The following is a 27,474-nucleotide window of genomic DNA, read 5'->3' as shown; positions in this document are numbered from 1 at the left end:
AACACTCCCAGGACAGGTACACGGGGTTAGATACAGAGTAAAGCTCCCTCTACAATGTCCCCATCAAACACTCCCAGGACAGGTACAGCACGGGGTTAGATACAGAGTAAAGCTCCCTCTACACTGTCCCCATCAAACACTCCCAGGACAGGTACAGCACGGGGTTAGATACAGAGTAAAGCTCCCTCTACACTGTCCCCATCAAACACTCCCAGGACAGGTACAGCACGGGGTTAGATACAGAGTAAAGCTCCCTCTACACTGACCCCATCAAATACTCCCAGGACAGGTACAGCACGGGGTTTGATACAGAGTAAAGCTGCCTCTACAATGTCCCCATTAAACACTCCCAGGACAGCTACAGCACGGGGTTAGATACAGAGTAAAGCTCCCTCTACACTGTCCCCATTAAACACTCTCGGGACAGGTACAGCACGGGGTTAGATACAGAGTAAAGCTCCCTCGACACTGTCTCCATCAAACACTCCCGGGACAGGTACAGCACGGGGTTAGATACAGAGTAAAGTCCCTCTACACTGTCCCCATCAAACACTCCCAGGACAGGTACACGGGGTTAGATACAGAGTAAAGCTCCCTCTACAATGTCCCCATCAAACACTCCCAGGACAGGTACAGCACGGGGTTAGATACAGAGTAAAGCTCCCTCTACACTGTCCCCATCAAACACTCCCAGGACAGGTACAGCACGGGGTTAGATACAGAGTAAAGCTCCCTCTACACTGTCCCCATCAAACACTCCCAGGACAGGTACAGCACGGGGTTAGATACAGAGTAAAGCTCCCTCTACATTGTCCCCATCAAACACTCCCAGGACAGGTACAGCACGGGGTTAGATACAGAGTAAAGCTCCCTCTACACTGACCCCATCAAATACTCCCAGGACAGGTACAGCACGGGGTTAGATACAGAGTAAAGCTCCCTCGGAAACATGTTTTCAAATCCCATGGGGGCAGTTTATAATTTTATTATATGTCTGGAAATATGGGCCACACTTCAGGAAAGATGTGAATCATTTAGAGAGAGAGAGACAGAAATGAAATAAAAATAAAAATCGCTTATTGTCACAAGTAGGCTTCAAATGAAGTTACTGTGAAAAGCCCCTAGTCGCCACATTCCGGCGCCTGTTCGGGGAGGCTGGTACGGGAATTGAACCGTGCTGCTGGCCTGCCTTGGTCTGCTGAGAGTGAGACAGGGAGAGAGAGGGGGAGACAGAGAGAGAGACAGAGAAAGAGAAAGAGAGAGAGGCAGAAAGAGAGAGCGAGAGAGAGACAGAGAAAGAGAAAGAGAGAGAGAGAGAGAGTGTGAGACAGGGAATGAGAGAGAGAGACAGAGAGAGAGAAAGACAGGGAAAGAGAGAGGGAGAGAGAGAGTGAGACAGGGAGAGGGAGAGAGAGACAGAGAGAGACAGAGAAACAGAGAGAGAGAGACAGAGACAGAGAGAGAGACAGAGAGAGAGAGACAGAAAGAGAGAGGGAGAGACAGGGAGACAGGGAGAGGGAGAGAGAGACAGAGAGAGAGACAGAGAAAGAGAGAGAGAGAGACAGAAAGAGAGAGGGAGAGACAGGGAGACAGGGAAAGGGAGAGAGAGACAGAGAAAGAGAGAGAGTGAGACAGAGAGAGAGAGAGAGAGAGACAGAGAGAGAGAGACAGAGACAGAGAGTGAGACAGAGAGAGAGTGAGACAGAGAAAGGGAGAGAGACAGAGAGGGACAGAAAGAGAGAGGGAGAGAGTGAGACAGGGAGAGAGAGAGAGAGAGAGACAGAGAAAGAAAGCGAGAGAGAGAGAGAGAGTCAAAAAGATTTAGGAGGATGGTTCCCGTGATGAGGGGGCTCCCAGCTCCGTGGACAGACTGGAGAAGCCGGGATTGTTTTATCGGGTGAAGAGAAGGTCTGTATATTCCTTGCCTTTTCCTTCAAGTTAGCTAGATATGTAGCGTTGACAAAGGATATAAAAATAAGAAGCTGGAACCTCCGCACCCTGACACCGAAATCGCGTCTGGCGGCGGGGCCGAGAATTCAGTTTCACGCCCAGTGAATTTATTTCACGCTACTAAACATGATTAGGTTCGTACACTTTACTAAGTAACAGATACTAAACTAATGATACTGAATCTGTCGTACAGTAATCAATATTCTCTCCATTAAACTACACGATAACTTGACCTCATGCTATACTGCTGCAATGAAATCTCCCTCTGCTGTCTCTCTCCCATCAGCTACTCCCAGAATTCCCAGAGATGCTGCCTTATGTACAATAACGTACTAACAGGGGCTGGTTTAGCTCAGTGGGCTAAACAGCTGGCTTGTAATGCAGAACAAGACCAGCAGCGCGGGATCAATTCCCGTACCGGCCTCCCCGAACAGGCTTTTCACAGTAACTTCATTGAAGCCAACTGCCGAGCGGCCGCACGGATACGACAGAGTTCCCGCCGGCGCCGTTCACCCCTGGTCGCTGCCGGCGGGAACTCTGCGGGAATGGTAGGGGGGGGGGGGACTGGGCTGAGTTACTCCTGCAGGGTCACGGGGGGGAGGGTGGGGGACTGGGCTGAGTTACTCCTGCAGGGTCACTGGGGGGAGGGGGGGGGGACTGGGCTGAGTTACTCCTGCAGGGTCAGTGGGGGAGAGGGGGGGGGACTGGGCTGAGTTACTCCTGCAGGGTCACTGGGGGGAGGGGGGGGGGACTGGGCTGAGTTACTCCCGCAGGGTCACGGGGGGGAGGGTGGGGGGCTGGGCTGAGTTACTCCTGCAGGGTCACTGGGGGGGGGACTGGGCTGAGTTAATCCCGCAGGGTCACTGGGGGGGGGACACTGGGCTGAGTAACTCCTGCAGGGTCACTGGGGGGGGGCACTGGGCTGAGTTACTCCTGCAGGGTCACTGGGGGGAGGGGGGGGGACTGGGCTGAGTTACTCCCGCAGGGTCACTGGGGGGGGGGGGGGTATGAGGGTCCGAATAGCCTCGGTCGCTGCGGTGAGCCTTTCGTGACGTGCTAAGGAGGGAGTTCCAGGATAATCCTCCCAGAACGATCCCCCCATTTCCTCGATGTGACGACTCCTCCAGCTTCGTCCTGCTGTGGGATGCCCTGTCAATCCTTTCCAACAGGCACCCGGGCCGTGGCAGCAAATCCAGACCTTTCCCACAGGCCCAGGAGGAGATGCTGTTTCACAAACTCCCCCCCCCCCCCCCCCCCCGCCCCCCGCCCTCATCCTCCAGGCCCATTAGTCAGCCATCTTTCCATACTCACTCGGGACTCCTGAGACGAGGCGCAGGGGCCGCAGCACGCGGAACGCCCTCAGGGCCTTGACGTCCAAGCCTCCAGCCTTGCCCGCCATGTGGTGGCTGTTGCCCGACTTGTGGGTGACGGTTTCCAGGACGACGCTGAAGAGGCTGCAGCGGGAGGAGGGGAGGAGCAGGGAGGGTCGGGGAGAGAATCGAAAGAGATTCAAATTGATCAAAGGCAAAGTTCCTCGAAGGGAGAGAGAGAGGGAGAGAGACGGTCAGAAGATGAGATGAAGAGGCAGAGAGCGCGAGAGAGAGAGGCAGAGAGAGAGCGAGAGGCAGAGAGAAACAGAGAGAGTGACAGGGAGGATGAAAGAGACAGAGAGAGGGAGAGATGGAGACAGAGAGACAAAGAGAGAGAGCGAAACAAAGAGAGTGACAGAAAGAGAGGAACAGAGAGAGCGACAGCGAGAGAGAGATGGAGAGAGTGATACAGACAACAGGTAGAGGATGATCTGAAAGTGGCACGCTCAGGATTGTTCAGCTGCCCCTTGACGGAGTCACATCTAACGATAGATGTATTGTTTAGGGTTTTGAGAGGACGGGCTGGCTGAGCTCGGTGTGTACTCGGTGTGGTGTGTACACGGCGTGCACTCGGTGTGTACTCTGCGCATTGCAGCTGAGCGCAAGATTCAGCTGTTCGATCCAATCAGTGAGGCAGAACAATCCTGAGCGCGCCGACAGCCCTGCCAGCGACCAATTGGAGAGAATCGTCCGAGCCCCAGAAAGGAGGCTGACCTGTGCGTGCCCGAAGCCGCACACCAGGACCTGCCCTCTGCAAACAAAAGGACTGCGGTCAGGCTTAGCACCTCTTTGGAGGTAACGAGGAGCTTGAGCAGCCCGTTGCCTCGGCCGTTCATATACTAACCCCACAATCACGATGACAAAATCCAGCAGGTTCCATCCATTTCGCACATAGCTGTTTGGGTGCATAAACAGGCCGTAAGCAATGATCTTGAAGAAGGTCTCGACTGTGAAGACGATCAGAAAGACGTACTCGATCTTTTCCTGCGAACGACAGGTCACTCAAAGCCATTAGTCGCCAGGACGTCTCGTTGATCCACCCGCCCACCCCTCCACTCAGCGCTACCCCGTCTCGCATTCGCTGGAAGCTCAGCTTCCCCCCCGTCTCTCTGAGTCAGTGCTGAGGGAGCACCGCAGTGTGGGAGGGTCAGTGCTGAGGGAGCGCCGCATTGTCAGAGGGTCAGTTCTGAGGGAGCGCCGCACTGTCGGAGGGTCAGTGCTGAGGGAGTGCCGCACTGTCGAAGGGTCAGTGCTGAGGGAGTGCAGCACTGTCGGAGGGTCAGTGCTGAGGGAGCGCCGCACTGTCGGAGAGTCAGTGCTGAGGGAGCGCCGCACTGTCAGAGGGTCAGTGCTGAGGGAGCGCCGCACTGTCGGAGGGTCAGTGCTGAGGGAGCACCGCACTGTCGGAGGGTCAGTGCTGAGGAAGCTCCGCACTGTCGGAGGGTCAGTGCTGAGGAAGTGCCGCACTGTCGGAGGGTCAGTGCTGAGGGAGCGCCGCACTGTCGGAGGGTCAGTGCTGAGGGAGCACCGCACTGTCGGAGGGTCAGTGCTGAGGAAGTGCCGCACTGTCGGAGGGTCAGTGCTGAGGGAGCGCCGCACTGTGGGAGGGTCAGTACTGAGGGAGCGCTGCACTGTCGGAGGGTCAGTGCTGAGGGAGCGCCGCACTGTCGGAGGGTCAGTGCTGAGGTAGCGCCGCACTGTGGGAGGGTCAGTGCTGAGGGAGCGCCGCACTGTGGGAGGGTCAGTGCTGAGGGAGCGCCGCACTGTCGGAGAGTCAGTGCTGAGGGAGCGCCGCACTGTCGGAGGGTCAGTGCTGAGGGAGCGCCGCACTGTCAGAGGGTCAGTGCTGAGGGAGCGCCGCACTGTCAGAGGGTCAGTGCTGAGGGAGTACCGCACTGTCGGAGGGTCAGTGCTGAGGGAGCGCCACACTGTCGGAGGGTCAGTGCTGAGGAAGCTCCGCACTGTCGGAGGGTCAGTGCTGAGCGAGTTCAGCACTATCAGATGGTCAGTGCTGAGGGAGCACCGCACTGTCGGAGGGTCAGTGCTGAGGGAGCGCCGCACTGTCGGAGGGTCAGTGCTGAGGGAGCGCCGCACTGTCGGAGGGTCAGTGCTGAGGGAGCGCCGCACTGTCGGAGGGTCAGTACTGAGGTAGCGCCGCACTGTCGGAGGGTCAGTGCTGCGGGAGCGCCGCACCGGAGGAGGGTCAGTGCTGAGGGAGCGCCGCACTGTCGGAGGGTCAGTACTGAGGGAGCACCGCACTGTCGGAGGGTCAGTGCTGAGGGAGCGCCGCGCTCGGAGGGTCAGTGCAGAGGGAGCGCCGCCCTCTCGGAGGGTCAGTGCTGAGGGAGCGCTGCACCGGAGGAGGGTCAGTGCTGAGGGAGCGCCGCACTGTCGGAGGGTCAGTGCAGAGGGAGCGCCGCCCTCTCGGAGGGTCAGTGCTGAGGGAGCGCTGCACCGGAGGAGGGTCAGTGCTGAGGGAGCGCCGCACTGTTGGAGCGGTCGTCTTTCAGGATGAGATGACAAACTCACGGCTCTGTGCTCACTAGGTTAAGGGTCAAGGTGCACGGTGGCCACTCTGTTAACATAGGGACAGCATCCCATCGCCCTGACCCGGCACCATTCAATATGATCCCTGCTGGCCTAACACTTCAACGCGTGTCCTTCAGGGTCAGGTTGGAGATATCTAGCTAAGGGTCAAAGTGTGACATATCAAGTTAAAGGTCAGAGTATGAAGTATCGGCTTAATGGTCAGGAAACTAGGTATTGGGTTAAGGGTCAGAGTGTGAGGTATCTGTCTAAGGGTCAGAGTGCAAGGTATTGGGTTGAGGGTCAGAGTGCGACGTATCGGGTTAAGGGTCAGGGTGCGAGGTATTGGGCTAAGGGACAGGGTATGAGGTAGTCAATGGGTTAAGGGCCAGGGAGGAACGTATCGGGTTAAGGGTCAGAGCGTGACGTACCAGGTTAGGGGTCAGGCTGCGAGGTATCGGGTTAAGGGTCAGAGTGTAAGGTATTGGGTTAAGGGTAAGAGTGTGTGGTACCAGGTTAAGGGTCAGGGTGCGAGGTATCGGGTGAAGGGTCAAGGAGGAAGGTATTGGATTAAGGGTCAGAGTGTGAGGTATCGGGTGAAGGGTCATAGTGTAATGTGTCAGGTTAAGGGTCAGAGTGTGAGCTAACGGGTGAAGGGTCAGAGTGTGAGGTACTCACCAGGCTATGGTTGATTTGATTCGAGTCATCCTCGGGGAATGGGATATGCACAGCCAAGGCCACACAGTTGGCAAAGATTGTCAACAGGATCAAGATGTCAAAGGGCCTGAATTTTAGGTTAAGGAGACAGAAATTTCAGAGAGAGAGCAGAAAGCAGACATGTGCGGTGTGGTAAACCACTGCTATACATATATTAGGAGATGTACGATAAGACCCTGTACTACAGGTACGACGGTAGTCCCTGCCTAGTGCTCCGCCCAGTAGACGGAGTATAAATATGTGTGTCCGCCGTGCAGCAGCCACTTCGCCAGCTACTGTGGGAGGCCACACATCTTAGAGCAATAAAGCCTCAGTTGTATTCAACTCTCGTCTTTGTCCAATTGATCGTGCATCAATTTATTGCTCTGAGATTTTCAGAAGGTGGACCTCCGTATCAAGCCGGATCGCCTGCAGCTGGATCCGCAATCAGGCAACGCCAAAAGGACTTTCGACACTGGCGAGCCTGTTTCGAGGCGCACATCAACTCGGTGACAAGCCCTGTTCCGGAGGCTGAGGAAATACAGATCCTGTACTCGAGGTTGAGCTCCAACGTCTTCCCGCTGAACGCTCCGAACTACAACGAAGCCATGGCGCTACTGAAAGAGAACTACGCCCAGCGGACGAACACGCTCTTCGCCAGACACGTACTCTCCACTCGCTGTCAGCTCCCTGGTGAGTCTGTGGAAGATTTCTGGCGTGCTCTAATTCCTCTGGTCAGAGACGGTGACTGTCAGGCCGTCCCGGCCACGGAACATTCGAACCTCCTTATGCGGGACGCGTTCGAAACGGGGATTGGGTCGGACCTCCTACGCCAGCGACTTCTAGAGGGGGCCACACTCGATCTCGCAGAGACAAAGAAGCTGGCGCTCTCCATGATGGTCGCCTTGCGCAATATCCAGGCCGACACCCCCGGCCGCGCGGCCCACCCCTCCAACGCATCGTGGACCCCACAGACGGCCGCCCCACCGGGCGCCTCACCCAGCCAATACGCCTGCACCACGCGCCAGCCAGCCAACCCCAGGGGTCCCCGATGTTACTTTTGCGGCCAACAAAAACACCCCCGCCAACGCTGCCCGGCCCGCGCTGCCCTTTGTAAGGCCTGCGGTAAGAAGGGGCACTTCGCCGCGGTGTGCCAGGCCCCCGCAGTCGCCGCTATCGCCCCCTCCCCCCTCATTTACAATGGGCGCCGCCATCTTCTCCCCCTCAGACCACGCGCGGCCAGTGGGCGCCGCCATCTTCCCCTCCGCGGAACACGTGTGGCCCATGGGCGCCGCCATTTTGTCTCCCCCACGGCACATGGGCACAACCATTGTGCCAGGACCCGTGCCCCCCCCCCCGGGCACCCCATCATCCGACACCAGCGACGGCCAGCCACGACTCACCTCGGTCACAATCGACCAGTCTCGCCCGCACAATCTAGCCACCGCCTCGAGAAGCGTGAAGATTAATGGGCACGAGAGCTCTTGCCTGCTGGACTCCGGGAGCACCGAAAGCTTCATCCATCCAGATACGGTAAGGCGCTGCTCCCTCGCGGTACACCCCGCCAATCAAAGAATCTCTCTGGCCTCCGGATCCCACTCCGTGGCAATCCGGGGGTACTGTATAGTCACACTCACGGTCCAGGGTGTAGAATTCAGCGGCTTCCGCCTCTACGTCCTCCCTAACCTCTGCGCTGCCTTGCTACTCGGCCTGGACTTCCAGTGTAACCTCCAGAGCCTAACCCTGAAATTCGGCGGGCCCCTACCACCCCTTACTGTGTGCGGCCTCGCGACCCTAAACGTCGACCCACCTTCCCTATTCGCAAACCTAACCCCGGATTGCAAACCCGCCGCCACCAGGAGCAGACGGTACAGCGCCCAGGACAGGACCTTCATCAGGTCCGAGGTCCAGCGGCTGCTTCAGGAAGGCATCATCGAGGCCAGCAACAGCCCCTGGAGAGCCCAAGTGGTAGTGGTGAAAACTGGGGAGAAACACAGAATGGTCGTGGACTACAGTCAGACCATCAATCGGTACACACAGCTCGACACGTACCCCCTCCCACGCATATCTGATATGGTCAATCAGATTGCACAGTACCGGGTCTTCTCAACTGTAGACCTCAAATCCGCCTACCACCAGCTCCCCATCCGTAAATCGGACCGGCCATACACTGCCTTCGAGGCAGACGGTCGTCTCTATCACTTCCTTAGAGTTCCCTTCAGCGTCACCAACGGGGTCTCGGTCTTCCAAAGGGAGATGGACCGAATGGTCGACAGGTACGGCTTGCGGGCCACGTTTCCGTACCTAGACAATGTCATCATCTGCGGCCACGATCAGCAGGACCTCGATGCCAATCTTGCTAAATTTCTCCGCACCGCCACTCTCCTCAACCTCACCGACAAGGAGAAGTGTGTGTTCAGCACAAACCGCTTAGCCATCCTCGGCTACGTGGTCCAGAACGGAGTTCTGGGGCCCGATCCCGACCGCATGCGCCCCCTCATGGAGCTCCCCCTCCCCCACTGCCCCAAGGCCCTCAAACGCTGCCTGGGGTTCTTCTCATCCTACGCCCAGTGGGTCCCAAACTACGCGGACAAGGCCCGCCCACTCATCCAGTCCACCCACTTTCCCCTGATGGCCGAGGCTCAACAGGCCTTCGCCCGTATCAGAGCCGATATCGCCAAGGCTGCGATGCACGCAGTAGACGAGACGCTGCCCTTTCAAGTAGAGAGCGATGCATCAGACGTCGCTCTGGCCGCCACCCTCAACCAGGCAGGCAGACCCGTGGCATTCTTTTCCCGCACCCTTCATGCCTCCGAAATTCGGCACTCCTCCGTCGAAAAAGAGGCCCAAGCGATCGTGGAAGCTGTGCGGCATTGGAGGCATTACCTGGCCGGCAGGAGATTCACTCTCCTCACTGACCAACGGTCAGTTGCCGTCATGTTCAATAACACACAGCGGGGCAAGATCAAGAATGATAAAATCTTGATGTGGAGGATCGAGCTCTCCACCTACAATTACGAGATTCTGTATCGCCCCGGCAAGCTCAACGAGGCCCCAGACGCCCTATCCCGAGGTACATGTGCCAGCGCACAAGTAGACCGACTCCGGGCCCTACACGACAGCCTTTGTCACCCGGGAGTCACACGGTTGTACCACTTCATAAAGGCCCACAATCTGCCCTACTCCGTCGAGGAAGTACGGACAGTCACCAGGGACTGCCAGGTCTGTGCGGAGTGCAAGCCGCACTTCTACCGGCCGGACCGCACGCACCTGGTGAAGGCCTCCCGCCCCTTTGAACGCCTCAGCGTGGATTTTAAAGGGCCCCTCCCCTCCACTGACCAGATTCCCCTTCGCCATCCCATGCCCCGACATGATATTTGCCACCGTCATCAAAGCCCTCAGCACCATCTTCGCCCTGTTCGGTTTCCCCACCTACGCGCACAGCGACAGGGGATCCTCATTCATGAGCGATGAGCTGCGTCAGTTCCTGCGCAGTAGGGGTATCGCCTCCAGCAGGACGACCAGCTATAACCCCCGGGGAAACGGGCAGGTGGGGAGGGAGAACGGGACGGTCTGGAGGGCCGTCCAACTGGCCCTACGGTCCAGGAACCTCGCGGCCTCCCGCTGGCAGGAGGTCCTCCCTGATGCACTGAACTCCATTCGGTCATCACTGTGCACGGCCACTAACGACACACCCCATGAACGTCTCTTTGCCTTCCCCAGGAAGTCCACTTCCGGGGTGTCGCTCCCGACTTGGCTCACAGCTCCGGGACCCCTCCTTCCCCATAGGCACGTCCGAATCCACAAGGCGGACCCGTTGGTGGAGAGGGTGCAGTTGCTCCACGCGAAAACCCAGTATGCCTACGTGGCGTTCCCCGACGGCCGCCAGGTTACTGTCTCCCTCAAGGACCTGGCACCAGCAGGTTCCCCCCACACGCACCGCCCCCGGCGCACCCAGCAGCAACCCCCCCAGGACCATCCGCCCACCCCCTGCCTACGCCCGAGGATGGCGAGGATTTCGGCACGCTCCCGGAGCCACCGAGGACCAGGCCAACACCGGAATTGCCGCCACCACTGCGTCGCTCCCAACGCCACATCAAGGCCCCGGACCAGCTAAATCTATAATTGGTTCGGGACTGTCTACCCACTGGACTTCAAAAGAAATTATTTTCTTGCAATACTGTACATTAAACTCGAACTTGCTGCATATAGTTCTCCACCACCCCCGCCGGACTCAATTTTAACAGGGGGTGAATGTGGTAAACCACTGTTGTACATATATTAGGAGATGAACAGTAAAACCCTGTAATACAGGTACAGCGGTAGTCCCTGCCTGCTCGCTCCGCCCAGTAAACGGAGTATAAATATGTGTGGCCTCCGTGCAGCAGCCATTTCACCAGCTGCTGTAGGAGGCCACACATCTTAGAGTAATAAAGCCTCAGTTGCATTCAACTCTCGTCTTTGTGCAGTTGATCGTGCATCAGGCGGGAGGAATTCAATCCGTATCTAACCCCGTGCTGTACCTGTCCTGGGAGTGTTTGATGGGACAGTGTAGAGGGAGCTTTACTCTGTATCTAACCCCGTGCTGTACCTGTCCTGGGAGTGTTTGATGGGACAGTGTAGAGGGAGCTTTACTCTGTATCTAACCCCGTGCTGTACCTGTCCTGGGAGTGTTTGATGGGGACAGTGTCGAGGGAGCTTTACTTTGTTTCTAACCCCGTGCTGGACCTGTCCTGGGACTGTTTGATGTGGACAGTGTAGAGGGAGCTTTACTCTGTATCTAACCCCGTGCTGTACCTGTCCTGGGAGTGTTTGATGGGGACAGTGTAGAGGGAGCTTTACTCTGTATCGAACCCCGTGCTGTACCTGTCCTGGGAGTGTTTGATGGGGACAGTGTAGAGGGAGCTTTACTCTGTATCTAACCCCGTGCTGTACCTGTCCTGGGGTGTTTGATGGGGACAGTGTAGAGGGAGCTTTACTCTGTATCTAACCCCGTGCTGTACCTGTCCTGGGAATGTTTGATGGGACAGTGTAGAGGGAGCTTTACTCTGTATCTAACCCCGTGCTGTACCTGTCCTGGGAATGTTTGATGGGACAGTGTAGAGGGAGCTTTACTCTGTATCTAACCCCGTGCTGTACCTGTCCTGGGAGTGTTTGATGGGACAGTGTAGAGGGAGCTTTACTCTGTATCTAACCCCGTGCTGTACCTGTCCTGGGAGTGTTTGATGGGGACAGTGTAGAGAGAGCTTTACTCTGTATCGAACCCCGTGCTGTACCTGTCCTGGGAGTGTTTGATGGGGACAGTGTAGAGGGAGCTTTACTCTGTATCTAACCCCGTGCTGTACCTGTCCTGGGGTGTTTGATGGGGACAGTGTAGAGGGAGCTTTACTCTGTATCTAACCCCGTGCTGTACCTGTCGTGGGAGTGTTTGATGGGGACAGTGTAGAGGGAGCTTTACTCTGTATCTAACCCCGTGCTGTACCTGTCCTGGGAGTGTTTGATGGGGACAGTGCAGAGGGAGCTTTACTCTGTATCTAACCCCGTGCTGTACCTGTCCTGGGAGTGTTTGATGGGGACAGTGTAGAGGGAGCTTTACTCTGTATCTAACCCCGTGCTGTACCTGTCCTGGGAATGTTTGATGTGGACAGTGTAGAGGGAGCTTTACTCTGTATCTAACCGTGTGCTGTACCTGTCCTGGGAGTGTTTGATGGGGACAGTGTAGAGGGAGATTTACTCTGTATCTAACCCCGTGCTGTACCTGTCCTGGGAGTGTTTGATGGGGACAGTGTAGAGGGAGCTTTACTCTGTATCTAACCCCGTGCTGTACCTGGCCTGGGAGTGTTTGATGGGGGCAGTGTAGAGGGAGCTTTACTCTGTATCGAACCCCGTGCTGTACCTGTCCTGGGAGTGTTTGATGGGGACAGTGTAGAGGGAGCTTTACTCTGTATCTAACCCCGTACTGTACCTGCCCTGGGAGTGTTTGATGGGGACAGTGTAGAGGGAGCTTTACTCTGTATCTAACCCCGTGCTGTACCTGTCCTGGGAGTGTTTGAAGGGGACAGTGTAGAAGGAGCTTTACTCTGTATCTAACCCCGTGCTGTACCTGTCCTGGGAGTGTTTGATGTGGACAGTGTGGATGGAGCTTTACTCTGTATCTAACCCCGTGCTGCACCTGTCGTGGGAGTGTTTGATGGGGACAGTGTAGAGGGAGCTTTACTCTGTATCTAACCCCGTGCTGTACCTGTCCTCGGAGTGTTTGATGGGGACAGTGTAGAGGGAGCTTTACTCTGTATCTAACCCCGTGCTGTACCTATCCTGGGAGTGTTTGATGGGGACAGTGTAGAGGGAGCTTTACTCTGTATCTAACCCTGTGCTGTTCCTGTCCTGGGAGTGTTTGATGGGGACAGTGTAGAGGGAGCTTTACTCTTTATCTAACCCCATGCTGTACCTGTCTTGGGAGTGCTCGATGGGGACAGAGTAGAGGGAGCTTTTTTCTGTATCGAACCCCATGCTGTACCTGTCCTGGGAGTGTTTGATGGGGACACTGTAGAGGGAGCTTTACTCTGTATCTAACCCCGTGCTGTACCTGTCCTGGGAGGGTTTGATGGGGACGGTGTAGAGGGAGCTTTACTCCGTATCTAACCCCGTGCTGTTCCTGTCCTGGGAGTGTTTGATGGGGACAGTGTAGAGGGAGCTTTACTCTGTATGTAACCCCGTGCTGTACCTGTCCTGGGAGTGTTTGATGGGGACAGTGCAGAGGGAGCTTTACTCTGTATCTAACCCCTTGCTGTGCGTGTCCTGGGAGTGTTTGATGGGGACAGTGTAGAGGGAGCTTTACTCTGTATCTAACCCCGTGCTGTACCTGTCCTGGGAGTGTTTGATGTGGACAGTGTAGAGGGAGCTTTACTCTGTATCTAACCCCGTGCTGTACCTGTCCTGGGAGTGTTTGATGGGGACAGTGTAGAGGGAGCTTTACTCTGTATCTAACCCCGTGCTGTACCTGTCCTGGGAGTGTTTGATGGGGACAGTGTAGGGGAAGCTTTACTCTGTATCTAACCCCGTGCTGTACCTGTCCTGGGAGTGTTTGATGGGGACAGTGTAGAGGGAGCTTTACTCTGTATCTCACCCCGTGCTGTACCTGTCCTGGGAGTGTTTGATGGGGACAGTGTAGAGGGAGCTTTACTCTGTATCTAACCCCGTGCTGTACCTGTCCTGGGAGTGTTTGATGGGGACAGTGCAGAGGGAGCTTTACTCTGTATCTCACCCCGTGCTGTACCTGTCCTGGGAGTGTTTGATGGGGACAGTGTAGAGGGGGCTTTATTCTGCATGTAACCCCGTGCTGTACCTGTCCTGGGAGTGTTTGATGGGGACAGTGTAGAGGGAGCTTTACTCTGTATCTAACCCCGTGCTGTACCTGTCATGGGAGTGTTTGATGGGGACAGTGTAGAGGGAGCTTTACTCTGTATCTAACCCCGTGCTGCACCTGTCCTGGGAGTGTTTCATGGGGACGGTGTAGAGGGAGCTTTACTCTGTATCTAACCCCGTGCTGTACCTGTCCTGGGGTGTTTGATGGGGACAGTGTAGAGGGAGCTTTACTCTGTATCTAACCCCGTGCTGTACCTGTCGTGGGAGTGTTTGATGGGGACAGTGTAGAGGGAGCTTTACTCTGTATCTAACCCCGTGCTGTACCTGTCCTGGGAGTGTTTGATGGGGACAGTGCAGAGGGAGCTTTACTCTGTATCTAACCCCGTGCTGTACCTGTCCTGGGAGTGTTTGATGGGGACAGTGTAGAGGGAGCTTTACTCTGTATCTAACCCCGTGCTGTACCTGTCCTGGGAATGTTTGATGTGGACAGTGTAGAGGGAGCTTTACTCTGTATCTAACCGTGTGCTGTACCTGTCCTGGGAGTGTTTGATGGGGACAGTGTAGAGGGAGATTTACTCTGTATCTAACCCCGTGCTGTACCTGTCCTGGGAGTGTTTGATGGGGACAGTGTAGAGGGAGCTTTACTCTGTATCTAACCCCGTGCTGTACCTGGCCTGGGAGTGTTTGATGGGGGCAGTGTAGAGGGAGCTTTACTCTGTATCGAACCCCGTCCTGTACCTGTCCTGGGAGTGTTTGATGGGGACAGTGTAGAGGGAGCTTTACTCTGTATCTAACCCCGTACTGTACCTGCCCTGGGAGTGTTTGATGGGGACAGTGTAGAGGGAGCTTTACTCTGTATCTAACCCCGTGCTGTACCTGTCCTGGGAGTGTTTGAAGGGGACAGTGTAGAAGGAGCTTTACTCTGTATCTAACCCCGTGCTGTACCTGTCCTGGGAGTGTTTGATGTGGACAGTGTGGATGGAGCTTTACTCTGTATCTAACCCCGTGCTGCACCTGTCGTGGGAGTGTTTGATGGGGACAGTGTAGAGGGAGCTTTACTCTGTATCTAACCCCGTGCTGTACCTGTCCTGGGAGTGTTTGAAGGGGACAGTGTAGAAGGAGCTTTACTCTGTATCTAACCCCGTGCTGTACCTGTCCTGGGAGTGTTTGATGTGGACAGTGTAGAGGGAGCTTTACTCTGTATCTAACCCCGTGCTGTATCTGTCCTGGGAGTGTTTGATGGGGACAGTGTGGATGGAGCTTTACTCTGTATCTAACCCCGTGCTGTACCTGTCGTGGGAGTGTTGATGGGGACAGTGTAGAGGGAGCTTTACTCTGTATCTAACCCCGTGCTGTACCTGTCCTGGGAGTGTTTGACGGGGACAGTGTTGAGGGAGCTTTACTCTTTATCTAACACCGTGCTGTACCTGGCCTGGGAGTGTTTGATGGGGACAGTGTAGAGGGAGCTTTACTCTGTATCGAACCCCGTGCTGCAACTGTCCTGGGAGTGTTTGTTGGGGACATTGTATAGGGAGCTTTACTCTGTATCTAACCCCGTACTGTAACTGCCCTGGGAGTGTTTGATGGGGACAGTGTAGAGGGGGCTTTATTCTGTATCTAACCCCGTGCTGTACCTGTCCTGGGAGTGTTTGATGGGGACAGTGTAGAGGGGGCTTTATTCTGTATGTAACCCCGTGCTGTACCTGTCCTGGGAGTGTTTGATGGGGACAGTGTAGAGGGAGCTTTACTCTGTATCTAACCCCGTGCTGTACCTGTCCTGGGAGTGTTTGATGGGGACAGTGTAGAGGGAGCTTTACTCTGTATCTAACCCCGTGCTGCACCTGTCCTGGGAGTGTTTCATGGGGACGGTGTAGAGGGAGCTTTACTCTGTATCTAACCCCGTGCTGTACCTGTCCTGGGAGTGTTTGATGGGGACAGTGTAGAGGGAGCTTTACTCTGTATCTATCCCCGCGCTGTACCTGTCCTCGGAGTGTTTGATGGGGACAGTGTTGAGGGAGCTTTACTCTGTATGTAACCCCGCTCTGTACCTGTCCTGGGAATGTTTGATGGGGACAGTGTAGAGGGAGCTTTACTCTGTATGTAACCCCGTGCTGTACCTGTCCTCGGAGTGTTTGATGGGGACAGTGTAGAGGGAGCTTTACTCTGTATCTAACCCCGTGCTGTACCTATCCTGGGAGTGTTTGATGGGGACAGTGTAGAGAGAGCTTTACTCTGTATCTAACCCTGTGCTGTTCCTGTCCTGGGAGTGTTTGATGGGGACAGTGTAGAGGGAGCTTTACTCTTTATCTAACCCCATGCTGTACCTGTCTTGGGAGTGCTCGATGGGGACAGAGTAGAGGGAGCTTTTTTCTGTATCGAACCCCATGCTGTACCTGTCCTGGGAGTGTTTGATGGGGACACTGTAGAGGGAGCTTTACTCTGTATCTAACCCCGTGCTGTACCTGTCCTGGGAGGGTTTGATGGGGACGGTGTAGAGGGAGCTTTACTCCGTATCTAACCCCGTGCTGTTCCTGTCCTGGGAGTGTTTGATGGGGACAGTGTAGAGGGAGCTTTACTCTGTATGTAACCCCGTGCTGTACCTGTCCTGGGAGTGTTTGATGGGGACAGTGCAGAGGGAGCTTTACTCTGTATCTAACCCCTTGCTGTGCGTGTCCTGGGAGTGTTTGATGGGGACAGTGTAGAGGGAGCTTTACTCTGTATCTAACCCCGTGCTGTACCTGTCCTGGGAGTGTTTGATGTGGACAGTGTAGAGGGAGCTTTACTCTGTATCTAACCCCGTGCTGTACCTGTCCTGGGAGTGTTTGATGGGGACAGTGTAGAGGGAGCTTTACTCTGTATCTAACCCCGTGCTGTACCTGTCCTGGGAGTGTTTGATGGGGACAGTGTAGGGGAAGCTTTACTCTGTATCTAACCCCGTGCTGTACCTGTCCTGGGAGTGTTTGATGGGGACAGTGTAGAGGGAGCTTTACTCTGTATCTCACCCCGTGCTGTACCTGTCCTGGGAGTGTTTGATGGGGACAGTGTAGAGGGAGCTTTACTCTGTATCTAACCCCGTGCTGTACCTGTCCTGGGAGTGTTTGATGGGGACAGTGCAGAGGGAGCTTTACTCTGTATCTCACCCCGTGCTGTACCTGTCCTGGGAGTGTTTGATGGGGACAGTGTAGAGGGGGCTTTATTCTGCATGTAACCCCGTGCTGTACCTGTCCTGGGAGTGTTTGATGGGGACAGTGTAGAGGGAGCTTTACTCTGTATCTAACCCCGTGCTGTACCTGTCCTGGGAGTGTTTGATGGGGACAGTGTAGAGGGAGCTTTACTCTGTATCTAACCCCGTGCTGCACCTGTCCTGGGAGTGTTTCATGGGGACGGTGTAGAGGGAGCTTTACTCTGTATCTAACCCCGTGCTGTACCTGTCCTGGGAGTGTTTGATGGGGACAGTGTAGAGGGAGCTTTACTCTGTATCTAACCCCGTGCTGTACCTGTCCTGGGAGTGTTTGATGGGGACAGTGTAGAGGGAGCTTTACTCTGTATCTATCCCCGTGCTGTACCTGTCCTCGGAGTGTTTGATGGGGACAGTGTTGAGGGAGCTTTACTGTGTATGTAACCCCGTGCTGTACCTGTCCTCGGAGTGTTTGATGGGGACAGTGTTGAGGTAGCTTTACTCTGTATGTAACCCCGCTCTGTACCTGTCCTGGGAGTGTTTGATGGGGACAGTGTAGAGGGAGCTTTACTCTGTATGTAACCCCGTGCTGTACCTGTCCTCGGAGTGTTTGATGGGTACAGTGTAGAGGGAGCTTTACTCTGTATCTAACCCCGTGCTGTACCTATCCTGGGAGTGTTTGATGGGGACAGTGTAGAGGGAGCTTTACTCTGTATCTAACCCTGTGCTGTTCCTGTCCTGGGAGTGTTTGATGGGGACAGTGTAGAGGGAGCTTTACTCTTTATCTAACCCCATGCTGTACCTGTCTTGGGAGTGATCGATGGGGACAGAGTAGAGGGAGCTTTTTTCTGTATCGAACCCCATGCTGTACCTGTCCTGGGAGTGTTTGATGGGGACACTGTAGAGGGAGCTTTACTCTGTATCTAACCCCGTGCTGTACCTGTCCTGGGAGGGTTTGATGGGGACGGTGTAGAGGGAGCTTTACTCTGTATCTAACCCCGTGCTGTTCCTGTCCTGGGAGTGTTTGATGGGGACAGTGTAGAGGGAGCTTTACTCTGTATGTAACCCCGTGCTGTACCTGTCCTGGGAGTGTTTGATGGGGACAGTGCAGAGAGAGCTTTACTCTGTATCTAACCCCTTGCTGTGCGTGTCCTGGGAGTGTTTGATGGGGACAGTGTAGAGGGAGCTTTACTCTGTATCTAACCCCGTGCTGTACCTGTCCTGGGAGTGTTTGATGTGGACAGTGTAGAGGGAGCTTTACTCTGTATCTAACCCCGTGTTGTACCTGTCCGGGGAGTGTTTGATGGGGACAGTGTAGAGGGAGCTTTACTCTGTATCTAACCCCGTGCTGTACCTGTCCTGGGAGCGTTTGATGGGGACAGTGTAGGGGAAGCTTTACTCTGTATCTAACCCCGTGCTGTACCTGTCCTGGGAGTGTTTGATGGGGACAGTGTAGAGGGAGCTTTACTCTGTATCTCACCCCGTGCTGTACCTGTCCTGGGAGTGTTTGATGGGGACAGTGTAGAGGGAGCTTTACTCTGTATCTAACCCCGTGCTGTACCTGTCCTAGGAGTGTTTGATGGGGAAAGTGCAGAGGGAGCTTTACTCTGTATCTCACCCCATGCTGTACCTGTCCTGGGAGTGTTTGATGGGGACAGTGCAGAGGGAGCTTTACTCTGTATCTAACTCCGTGCTGTTCCTGTCCTGGGAGTGTTTGATGGGGACAGTGTAGAGGGAGTTTACTCTGTATCTCACCCCGTGCTGTACCTGCCCTGGGAGTGTTTGATGGGGACAGTGTAGAGGGAGCTTTACTCTGTATCTAACCCCGTGCTGTACCTGTCCTGGGAGTGTTTGATGGGGACAGTGTAGAAGGAGCTTTACTCTGTATCTCACCCCGTGCTGTTCCTGTCCTGGTAGTGTTTGATGGGGACAGTGTAGAAGGAGCTTTATTCTGTATCTAATCCCGTGCTGTACCTGTCCTGGGAGTGTTTGATGGGGACAGTGTAGAGGGAGCTTTACTCTGTATCTAACCCCGTGCTGTACCTGTCCTGGGAGTGTTTGATGTGGACAGTGTAGAGGGAGCTTTACTCTGTATCTAACCCCGTGCTGTACCTGTCCTGGGAGTGTTTGATGGGGACAGTGTAGAGGGAGCTTTACTCTGTATCTAACCCCGTGCTGTACCTGTCCTGGGAGCGTTTGATGGGGACAGTGTAGGGGAAGCTTTACTCTGTATCTAACCCCGTGCTGTACCTGTCCTGGGAGTGTTTGATGGGGACAGTGTAGAGGGAGTTTACTCTGTATCTCACCCCGTGCTGTACCTGCCCTGGGAGTGTTTGATGGGGACAGTGTAGAGGGAGCTTTACTCTGTATCTAACCCCGTGCTGTACCTGTCCTGGGAGTGTTTGATGGGGACAGTGTAGAAGGAGCTTTACTCTGTATCTCACCCCTCGTGCTGTTCCTGTCCTGGGAGTGTTTGATGGGGACAGTGTAGAGGGAGCTTTATTCTGTATCTAATCCCGTGCTCTACCTGTCCTGGGAGTGTTTGATGGGGCCAGTGTAGAGGGAGCTTTACTCTGTATCTAACCCCGTGCTGTACCTGTCCTGGGAGTGTTTCATGGGAACAGTGTAGGGGAAGCTTTACCCTCTATCTAACCCCGTGCTGTACCTGCCCTGGGAGTGTTTGATGGGGACAGTGTAGAAGGAGCTTTACTCTGTATCTAACCCGTGCTGTACCTGTCCTGGGAGTGTTTGATGGGGACAGTGTAGAGGGAGCTTTACTCTGTATCTAACCCCGTGCTGTACCTGTCCTGGGAGTGTTTGATGGGGACAGTGTAGAGGGAGCTTTACTCTGTATCTCACCCCGTGCTGTTCCTGTCCTGGCAGTGTTTGATGGGGACAGTGTAGAGGGAGCTTTACTCTGTATCTAACCCCGTGCTATACCTGTCCTGGGAGTGTTTGATGGGGACAGTGTAGAAGGAGCTTTACTCTGTATCTCACCCCGTGCTGTTCCTGTCCTAGGGAGTGTTTCATGGGAACAGTGTAGGGGAAGCTTTACCCTGTATCTAACCCCTTGCTGTACCTGTCCTGGGACTGTTTGATGGGTACAGTGTAGAGGGAGCTTTACTCTGTATCTAACCCCGTGCTGTACCTGTCCTGGGAGTGTTTCATGGGAACAGTGTAGGGGAAGCTTTACCCTGTATCTAACCCCTTGCTGTACCTGTCCTGGGAGTGTTTGATGGGGACAGTGTAGAGGGAGCTTTACTCTGTATGTAACCCCGTGCTGTACCTGTCCTGGGAGTGTTTGATGCGGACAGTGTAGAGGGAGCTTTACTCTGTATGTAACCCCGTGCTGTACCTGTCCTGGGAGTGTTTGATGGGGACAGTGTAGAGGGAGCTTTACTCTGTATCTATCCCCGTGCTGTCCCTGTCCTGGGAGTGTTTGATGGGGACAGTGTAGAGGGAGCTTTACTCTGTATCTAACCCCGTGCTGTACCTGCCCTGGGAGTGTTTGATGGGGACAGTGTAGAGGGAGCTTTACTCTGTATCGAACCCTGTGCTGTACCTGCCCTGGGAGTGTTTGATGGGGTCAGTGTAGAGGGAGCTTTACTCTGTATCTAACCCCGTGCTGTACCTGTCCTGGGAGTGTTTGATGGGGACAGTGTAGAGGGAGTTTACCCTGTATCTAACCCTGTGCTGTAGTGAAGGATACTTCCACTCCACGAAGCTGATGCAGGCCCTGCGGATGGGATTGTTGAGGTTGAGACAGTAGAGAGCTCGGGGAGCACGGTTTCCTGCGGTGTTTCCTTGCGGTTTGCTGCGTGAGTGTTGGGTTCGCCTCCTGTGTGCGGCACTGCCCGGTGAAGTCAGCGGGTCCGCGGCACCCATCCCCCCATCAGCTGGCCAATCCAGAGCGGACTCCTCGCTGGCTTCCGATGAGCTGTCGGGGTCACCACTCTGGTCGCCTGTGGAGTCAGCAGAGGAGACCGAAATGAGGATCCGGAATCTTCCAACCCGGCAGACCACCCCCCAACCTGTCCTGCGAGCTCACCTTAGCCAACGGACCCATAAACCGCAAAATGGTCAGTGCTCAGGGAGCCCCGCACTGTTGGAGGGTCAGTGCTGAGGGAGCGCCGCACTGTCGGAGGGTCAATGCTGAGGGAGCGCCGCACTGTCGGAGGGTCAGTACTGAGGGAGCGCCGCACTGTCGGAGGGTCAGTGCTGAGGGAGCGCCGCACTGTCGGAGGGTCAGTGCTGAGGGAGCGCCGCACTGTCGGAGGGTCAGTGCTGAGGGAGCGCCGCACTATCGGAGGGTCAGTGCTGAGGGAGCGCCGCACTGTCGGAGGGTCAGTGCTGAGGGAGCGCCGCACTGTCGGAGGGTCAATGCTGAGGGAGCGCCGCACTGTCGGAGGGTCAGTGCTGATGGAGTGCCGCACTGTCGGAGGGTCAATGCTGAGGGAGCGCCGCACTGTCGGAGGGTCAGTACTGAGGGAGCGCTGCACTGTCGGAGGGTAAGTGCTGAGGGAGCGCCGCACTGTCGGAGGGTCAGTGCTGAGGGAGCGCCGCACTGTCGGAGGGTCAGTGCTGAGGGAGCGCCGCACTATCGGAGGGTCAGTGCTGAGGGAGCGCCGCACTGTCGGAGGGTCAGTGCTGAGGGAGTGCCGCACTGTCGGAGGGTCAGTGTTGAGGGAGCGCCGCACTGTCGGAGGGTCAGTGCTGAGGGAGCGCTGCACTGTCGGAGGGTCAGTGCTGAGGGAGCGCCACACTGTCGGAGGGTCAATGCTCAGGGAGCGCCGCACTGTCGGAGGGACAGTGCTGAGGGAGCGCCGCACTGTCGGAGGGTCAGTGCTGAGGGAGCGCCGCACTGTTGGAGGGTCAGTGCGGAGGGACCGCCGCACTATCGGAGGGTCAGTGCTGAGGAGGCGGTGTACTGTCGGAGTGTCAGTGCTGAGGGAGCGCCGCACTGTTGGAGGGTCAGGGCTGAGGGAGCGCCGCACTGTCGGATGGTCAGTGCTGAGGGAGCACCGCACTGTCGGAGGGTCAGTGCTGAGGGAGCGCCGCACTGTCGGAGGGTCAGTGCTGAGGGAGCGCCGCACTGTCGGAGGGTCAGTGCTGAGGGAGCGCCGCACTGTCGGAGGGTCAGTGCTGAGGGAGTGCCGCACTGTCGGAAGGTCAGTGCTGAGGGAGCGCCGCACTGTTGGAGGGTCAGTGCTGAGGGAGCGCCGCATTGTCGGAGGGTCAGTGCTGAGGGAGCGCCGCACTGTCGGAGGTCGGTGCTGAGGGAGCGCCGTACTGTCGGAGTGTCAATGCTGAGGGAGCCCCGCACTGTTGGAGGGTCAGTGCTGAGGGAGCGCCGCACTGTCGGAGTGTCAGTGCTGAGGGAGCCCCGCACTGTTGGAGGGTCAGTGCTGACGGAGCGCCGCACTGTCGGAGGGTCAGTGCTGAGGGAGCGCTGCACTGTCGGAGGGTTAGTGCTTAGGGAGCGCCGCACTGTCGCAGGGTCAGTGCAGGGGGAGCGCCGCACTGTCGGAGGGTCAGTGCTGAGGGAGCGCTGCACTGTCGGAGGGTTAGTGCTGAGGGAGCGCCGCACTGTCGCAGGGTCAGTGCAGGGGAAGCGCCGCACTGTCGGAGGGTCAGTGCTGAGGGAGCGCCGCACTGTCGGAGGGTCAGTGCTGAGGGAGCGCCGCACTGTGGGAGGGTCAGTGCTGAGGGAGCGCCGCACTGTCAGAGGGTCAGTGCTGAGGGAGCGCCACACTGTCGGAGCGTCAGTGCTGAGGGAGCGCCGCACTTTCGGAGGGTCAGTGCTGAGGGAGCGCCGCACTGTCGGAGGGTCAGTGCTGAGGGAGCGCCGCACTGGCAGAGGGTCAGTGCTGAGGGAGCGCCGCACTGTCGGAGGGTCAGTACTGAGGGAGTGCCGCACTGTCGGAGGGTCAGTGCTGAGGGAGTGCCGCACTGTCGGAGGGTCAGTACTGAGGGAGTGCCGCACTGTCGGAGGGTCAGTGCTGAGGGAGCGCCGCACTGTCGGAGGGTCAGTGCTGAGGGAGCGCCGCACCGTCAGAGGGTCAGTGCTGAGGGAGCGCCACACTGTCAGAGGGTCAGTGCTGAGGGAGTGCCGCACTGTCGGAGGGTCACTGCTGAGGGAGCGCCGCACTGTCAGAGGGTCAGTGCTGAGGGAGCGCCGCACTGTCGGAGGGTCAGTGCTGAGGGAGCGCCGCACTGTCAGAGGGTCAGTGCTGAGGGAGCGCCACACTGTCAGAGGGTCAGTGCTGAGGGAGTGCCGCACTGTCGGAGGGTCAGTGCTGAGGGAGTGCCGCACTGTCGGAGGGTCAGTGCTGGGGGATCGCCGCACTGTCAGAGGGTCAGCGCTGAGGGAGCGCCGCACTGTCGGAGGGTCAGTGCTGAGGGAGCGCCGCACTGTCGGAGGGTCAGTGCTGAGGGAGCGCCGCACTGTGGGAGGGTCAGTGCTGAGGGAGCACCGCACTGTCGGAGGGTCAGTGCTGAGGGAGTGCCGCACTGTCGGAGGGTCAGTGCTGAGGGAGTGCCTCACTGTCGGAGGGTCTGCAACGCCCTCCGAGATCTCTGCTTTCCTCCAGTTCCGGCCTCTCAAGGTTCCCCATTCCCATCGCTCCACCATTGGCGCTTTGCCTTCAGCTGCCTGGGGAGGTGCCGAAGCTCTGGAATACTCCCCGATCCTCTCTGTCTGCCCCTGTACCTCTCTATCTCTCTCGCTCCATCTCTTTCTGTCTCTTTCTGTCTCTCTCTCTCTCTCTCTGTCTCTGTATCTCTCTCTCGCTATCTCTCTGTCTCTCTCTCTCTCTCTCTCTCTCTGTCTCTCTCTCTCTCTCCCTCTCTCTCTCTCTGCCACTCTCTCTCTTTCTTTGTGTCTGTCTCCCTGTCTCTCTCTCTCTCCCTGTCTCTCTCTCTCTCTGTCTCTCCCTGTCTCTCTCTCTCTGTCTGTCTCTCTTTCTTTGTGTCTGTCTCCCTGTCTCTCACTCTCTCTGTCTCTCTGTCTCTCTCTCTCCCTGTCTCTCTCTCTCTGTCTCTCTCCGTCTGTCTCCCTGTCTCTCTCTCTCTGTGTCTCTCTCTGTCTGTCTCTCTCTCTTTCTTTGTGTCTGTCTCCCTCTCTCTCTCCCTGTCTCTCTCTCTCTGTCTCTCTCTCTCCCTGTCTCTCTCTCTCTGTCTCTCTCTGTCTGTCTCCCTGTCTCTCTCTCTCTCTGTCTCTCTGTCTGTCTCCCTGTCTCTCTCTCTCTCTGTCTCTGTATCTCTCTCTCGCTATCTCTCTGTCCCTCTCTCTCTCTCTCTCTGTCACTCTCTCTCTTTCTTTGTGTCTGTCTCCCTGTCTTTCTCTGTCTCTCCCTGTCTCTCTCTCTCTGTCTCTCTCTGTCTGTCTCCCTGTCTCTCTCTCTCTGTGTCTCTCTCTGTCTGTCTCTCTCTCTTTCTTTGTGTCTGTCTCCCTCTCTCTCTCTCTCTCCCTGTCTCTCTCTCTCTGTCTCTCTCTCTCTGTCTCTCTCTGTCTGTCTCCCTGTCTCTCTCTCTCTCTGTCTCTCTGTCTGTCTCCCTGTCTCTCTCTCTCTCTCTGTCTCCCTGTCTCTCTCTCTCTGTCTCCCTGTCTCTCTCTCTCTGTCTGTCTCCCTGTCTCTCTCTCTCTCTCTGTCTCTCTCTGTCTCTTTCTCTCTGTCTCTCTGTCTGTCTCCCTGTCTCTCTCTCTCTCTCTGTCTCTCTGTCTGTCTCTCTCTCTCTGTCTCTCTCTGTCTCTCTCTCTCTGTCTCTCTGTCTGTCTCCCTGTCTCTCTCTCTCTCTCTGTCTCCCTGTCTCTCTCTCTCTGTCTCCCTGTCTCTCTCTCTCTGTCTCCCTGTCTCTCTCTCTCTGTCTGTCTCCCTGTCTCTCTCTCTCTCTCTGTCTCTCTCTGTCTCTTTCTCTCTGTCTCTCTGTCTGTCTCCCTGTCTCTCTCTCTCTCTCTGTCTCTCTGTCTGTCTCTCTCTCTCTGTCTCTCTCTGTCTCTCTCTCTCTGTCTCTCTGTCTGTCTCCCTGTCTCTCTCTCTCTCTCTGTCTCTCTCTGTCTCTCTCTCTCTGTCTCTCTGTCTGTCTCCCTGTCTCTCTCTCTCTCTGTCTCTCTGTCTGTCTCCCTGTCTCTCTCTCTCTCTCTGTCTCCCTGTCTCTCTCTCTCTGTCTCCCTGTCTCTCTCTCTCCCTTCTTTATAAACCAACCAGTTTGACCGTGTTTTGGTCACTCTGGCCCGCCTGTGGCCTGGTGCTGAGGGTTGTTGTCCGATTCAGGCTCCAGGTGTTGTTGGATGGGGACCTACCTCTCCCGCTCAGGCCCGAAGCCTGCCTCGCGGCGCTGGCTGAGTGGATCAGCCGGGCAGTGGCCTGCCTTCCGGAGGGTTCTGTTCCCAGGCCGGGACAGACCTGTCGTCTCTCGGAGCTGAGCCTCTGGCCAGTCACAGCTCCCCTGAGCTCAGCACAGAGAGGATCATCCAGAGGCTGAGCTGATCTTGCCGCTGTGTCCCCGAGGAGCCAATGCTGCCCCTGAGGCGCACAGCACTCCGCAGAGGGTGCACACCACCTCAGGGCCGCTGTCTCACCGAGCAAGAGGCCGCAGCAAGAGCCTGGGCCTGAGGGGCAGGGGGAGGAGGAGGCACACTTGGAGGGAGAGGGCGAAGGAGGGCAGGAGGAGACTCAGGATGAGGAGCATGACTTGGAGGGAGAGTGAGGGGAGGAGAGGGGGAGGTGGCTGACGGGCGTGGGAGTGAGGGGATGAGGCTAAGGGAGTGAGGGGGAGGAGACTGAGGGGGTGAGGGGGAGGAGGCTGTGGGAGTGAGGGGATGAGGCTGAGGGAGTTATGTGGAGGAGGCTGAGGGAGTGAGGGGAGGAGGGTATGAGGCTGAGGGAGCGAGGGAAGGGGAAGCTGACGGAGCAAGGGGATGGGGTAGTGAGGGAGTATGGGGATAGGGTGCTGAGGGAGCGAGGAGAAGGGAAGCTGACGGAGCAAGGGGATGGGGTAGTGAGGGAGTGAGGGGATAGGGTGCTGAGGGAGCGAGGAGAAGGGAGGCTGAGGGAGCCGGGTGGGTTGGGGTAGCGAGGGAGCAAGGGAGGGGGAAGCTGAGGGAGCGAGGGGATGGGGAGTGAGGGAGTGAGGGGATAGGATGCTGAGGGAGCGAGGAGAAGGGAAGCTGAGGGAGCCGGGTGGGGTGGGGTAGTGAGGGAGCAAGGGAGGGGGAAGCTGAGGGAGCGAGGGGATGGGGGGAGTGAGGGGATGGGGTAGTGAGGGTACGAGGGGAGGGGAAGCTGAGGGAGCGACGGAAGGGGAAGCTGTGGGAGTGAGGGGAGTGGATTGAGGGAGCGAGGGGAGGGGAAGCTGAGGGAGCGATGGAAGGGGAAGCTGTGGGAGTGAGGGGAGTGGATTGAGGGAGCGAGGGGAGGGGAAGCTGAGGGAGCGATGGAAGGGGAAGCTGTGGGAGTGAGGGGAGTGGATTGAGGGAGTGAGGGGAGGGGAAGCTGAGGGAGCGAGGGAAGGGGAAGCTGGGGGACAGGTACAGAGAGAGACACCAATGTAATGTTCTTGTCGGAGGGCCTGATTTATTACCAGAACACTTGTAGCTAAAGCTATAAATGATTTATTAACGTTAACTGTGGGTCAACTATATACAAAACAACAGATGAATAATAGTATGAACATGCACAAGCAACCTCTCTCCCAGCTCCCCAGTCAGCCTGAGGTCACCTGACTCTATGCAGTATTACACTGAGGTCACCTGACTTGGTATGCAGTATTACACTGCTTGCGGTTATGCTTGACAGTAGAGCCATTTCAGGATAGTTTGAAAAATAGTCGATGATCATTAAATCTTTCTCTTGTAGGTGAAAGAGATCGATAGCTACTTTCAGCCATGGTGTCCTCGGTCAACCAGATATTGGCTTAGGTTCTCTTGTTTGCTTGTGACGATGCATCCGGCATGGATCACAACAATCCTGTCAATATCCTGGTTTGTACCTGGCCAGTAAACAGAATCACGAGCTCTCCGTTTACGCTTCTCAATCCCGAAATGTCCTTCGTATCCTCTTTAGTGCATCCTTGCAAAGAGATTGAAGTATCCCTATAATGTTCAAATGAAGCAACACTCCATTAATGATACTGAGTTCAGATCTTATATTGTAGAACTCCACACAGTGACCTCTGGACCAGCGTGAGTTGATGTTCCTCATCACCTCTTGAAGAGTTTGATCCTTCCTGGTCTCTTTGTGGATTTCATGTAGTTTTGTGTCTGATACTGGGGGGAGTGTGGAAATAAGATTAACATGCAGATCGACACCTTCAGCAATTTCGCGACTAATATTTTGCATCGCCGCTCTCGATAACGCATCTGCTGAGAACAAGTGTTTGCCGGGCGTG

General features: G+C 56.1%; 1 protein-coding gene across 1 annotated transcript in view; it reads right to left on the bottom strand.

Moving 5' to 3' along the window:
• cacna1fb (calcium channel, voltage-dependent, L type, alpha 1F subunit) overlaps window positions 1-21,021 on the bottom strand; it is a 224,520-nt gene extending 203,499 nt beyond the window's left edge. Inside the window, exons 1-4 of the mRNA XM_072489013.1 lie at window positions 20,795-21,021; window positions 6,525-6,630; window positions 4,165-4,304; window positions 3,262-3,404 (exon numbers count right to left, since the gene is read on the bottom strand). Coding sequence (XP_072345114.1) covers window positions 3,262-3,404; window positions 4,165-4,304; window positions 6,525-6,630; window positions 20,795-20,970 — 565 coding nt within the window. The 5' untranslated portion in view covers window positions 20,971-21,021. The remainder of the gene's footprint in view (window positions 1-3,261; window positions 3,405-4,164; window positions 4,305-6,524; window positions 6,631-20,794) is intronic.
• Between the last annotated feature and the right edge of the window lie 6,453 nt (window positions 21,022-27,474).

The sequence above is a fragment of the Scyliorhinus torazame genome, chromosome 22 (genome assembly GCF_047496885.1).
Source record: "Scyliorhinus torazame isolate Kashiwa2021f chromosome 22, sScyTor2.1, whole genome shotgun sequence".
NCBI lineage: Eukaryota > Metazoa > Chordata > Chondrichthyes > Carcharhiniformes > Scyliorhinidae > Scyliorhinus > Scyliorhinus torazame.
Note: the sequence above shows the minus strand (reverse complement) of the source record. Positions and strands in the feature narration are given on the sequence as shown.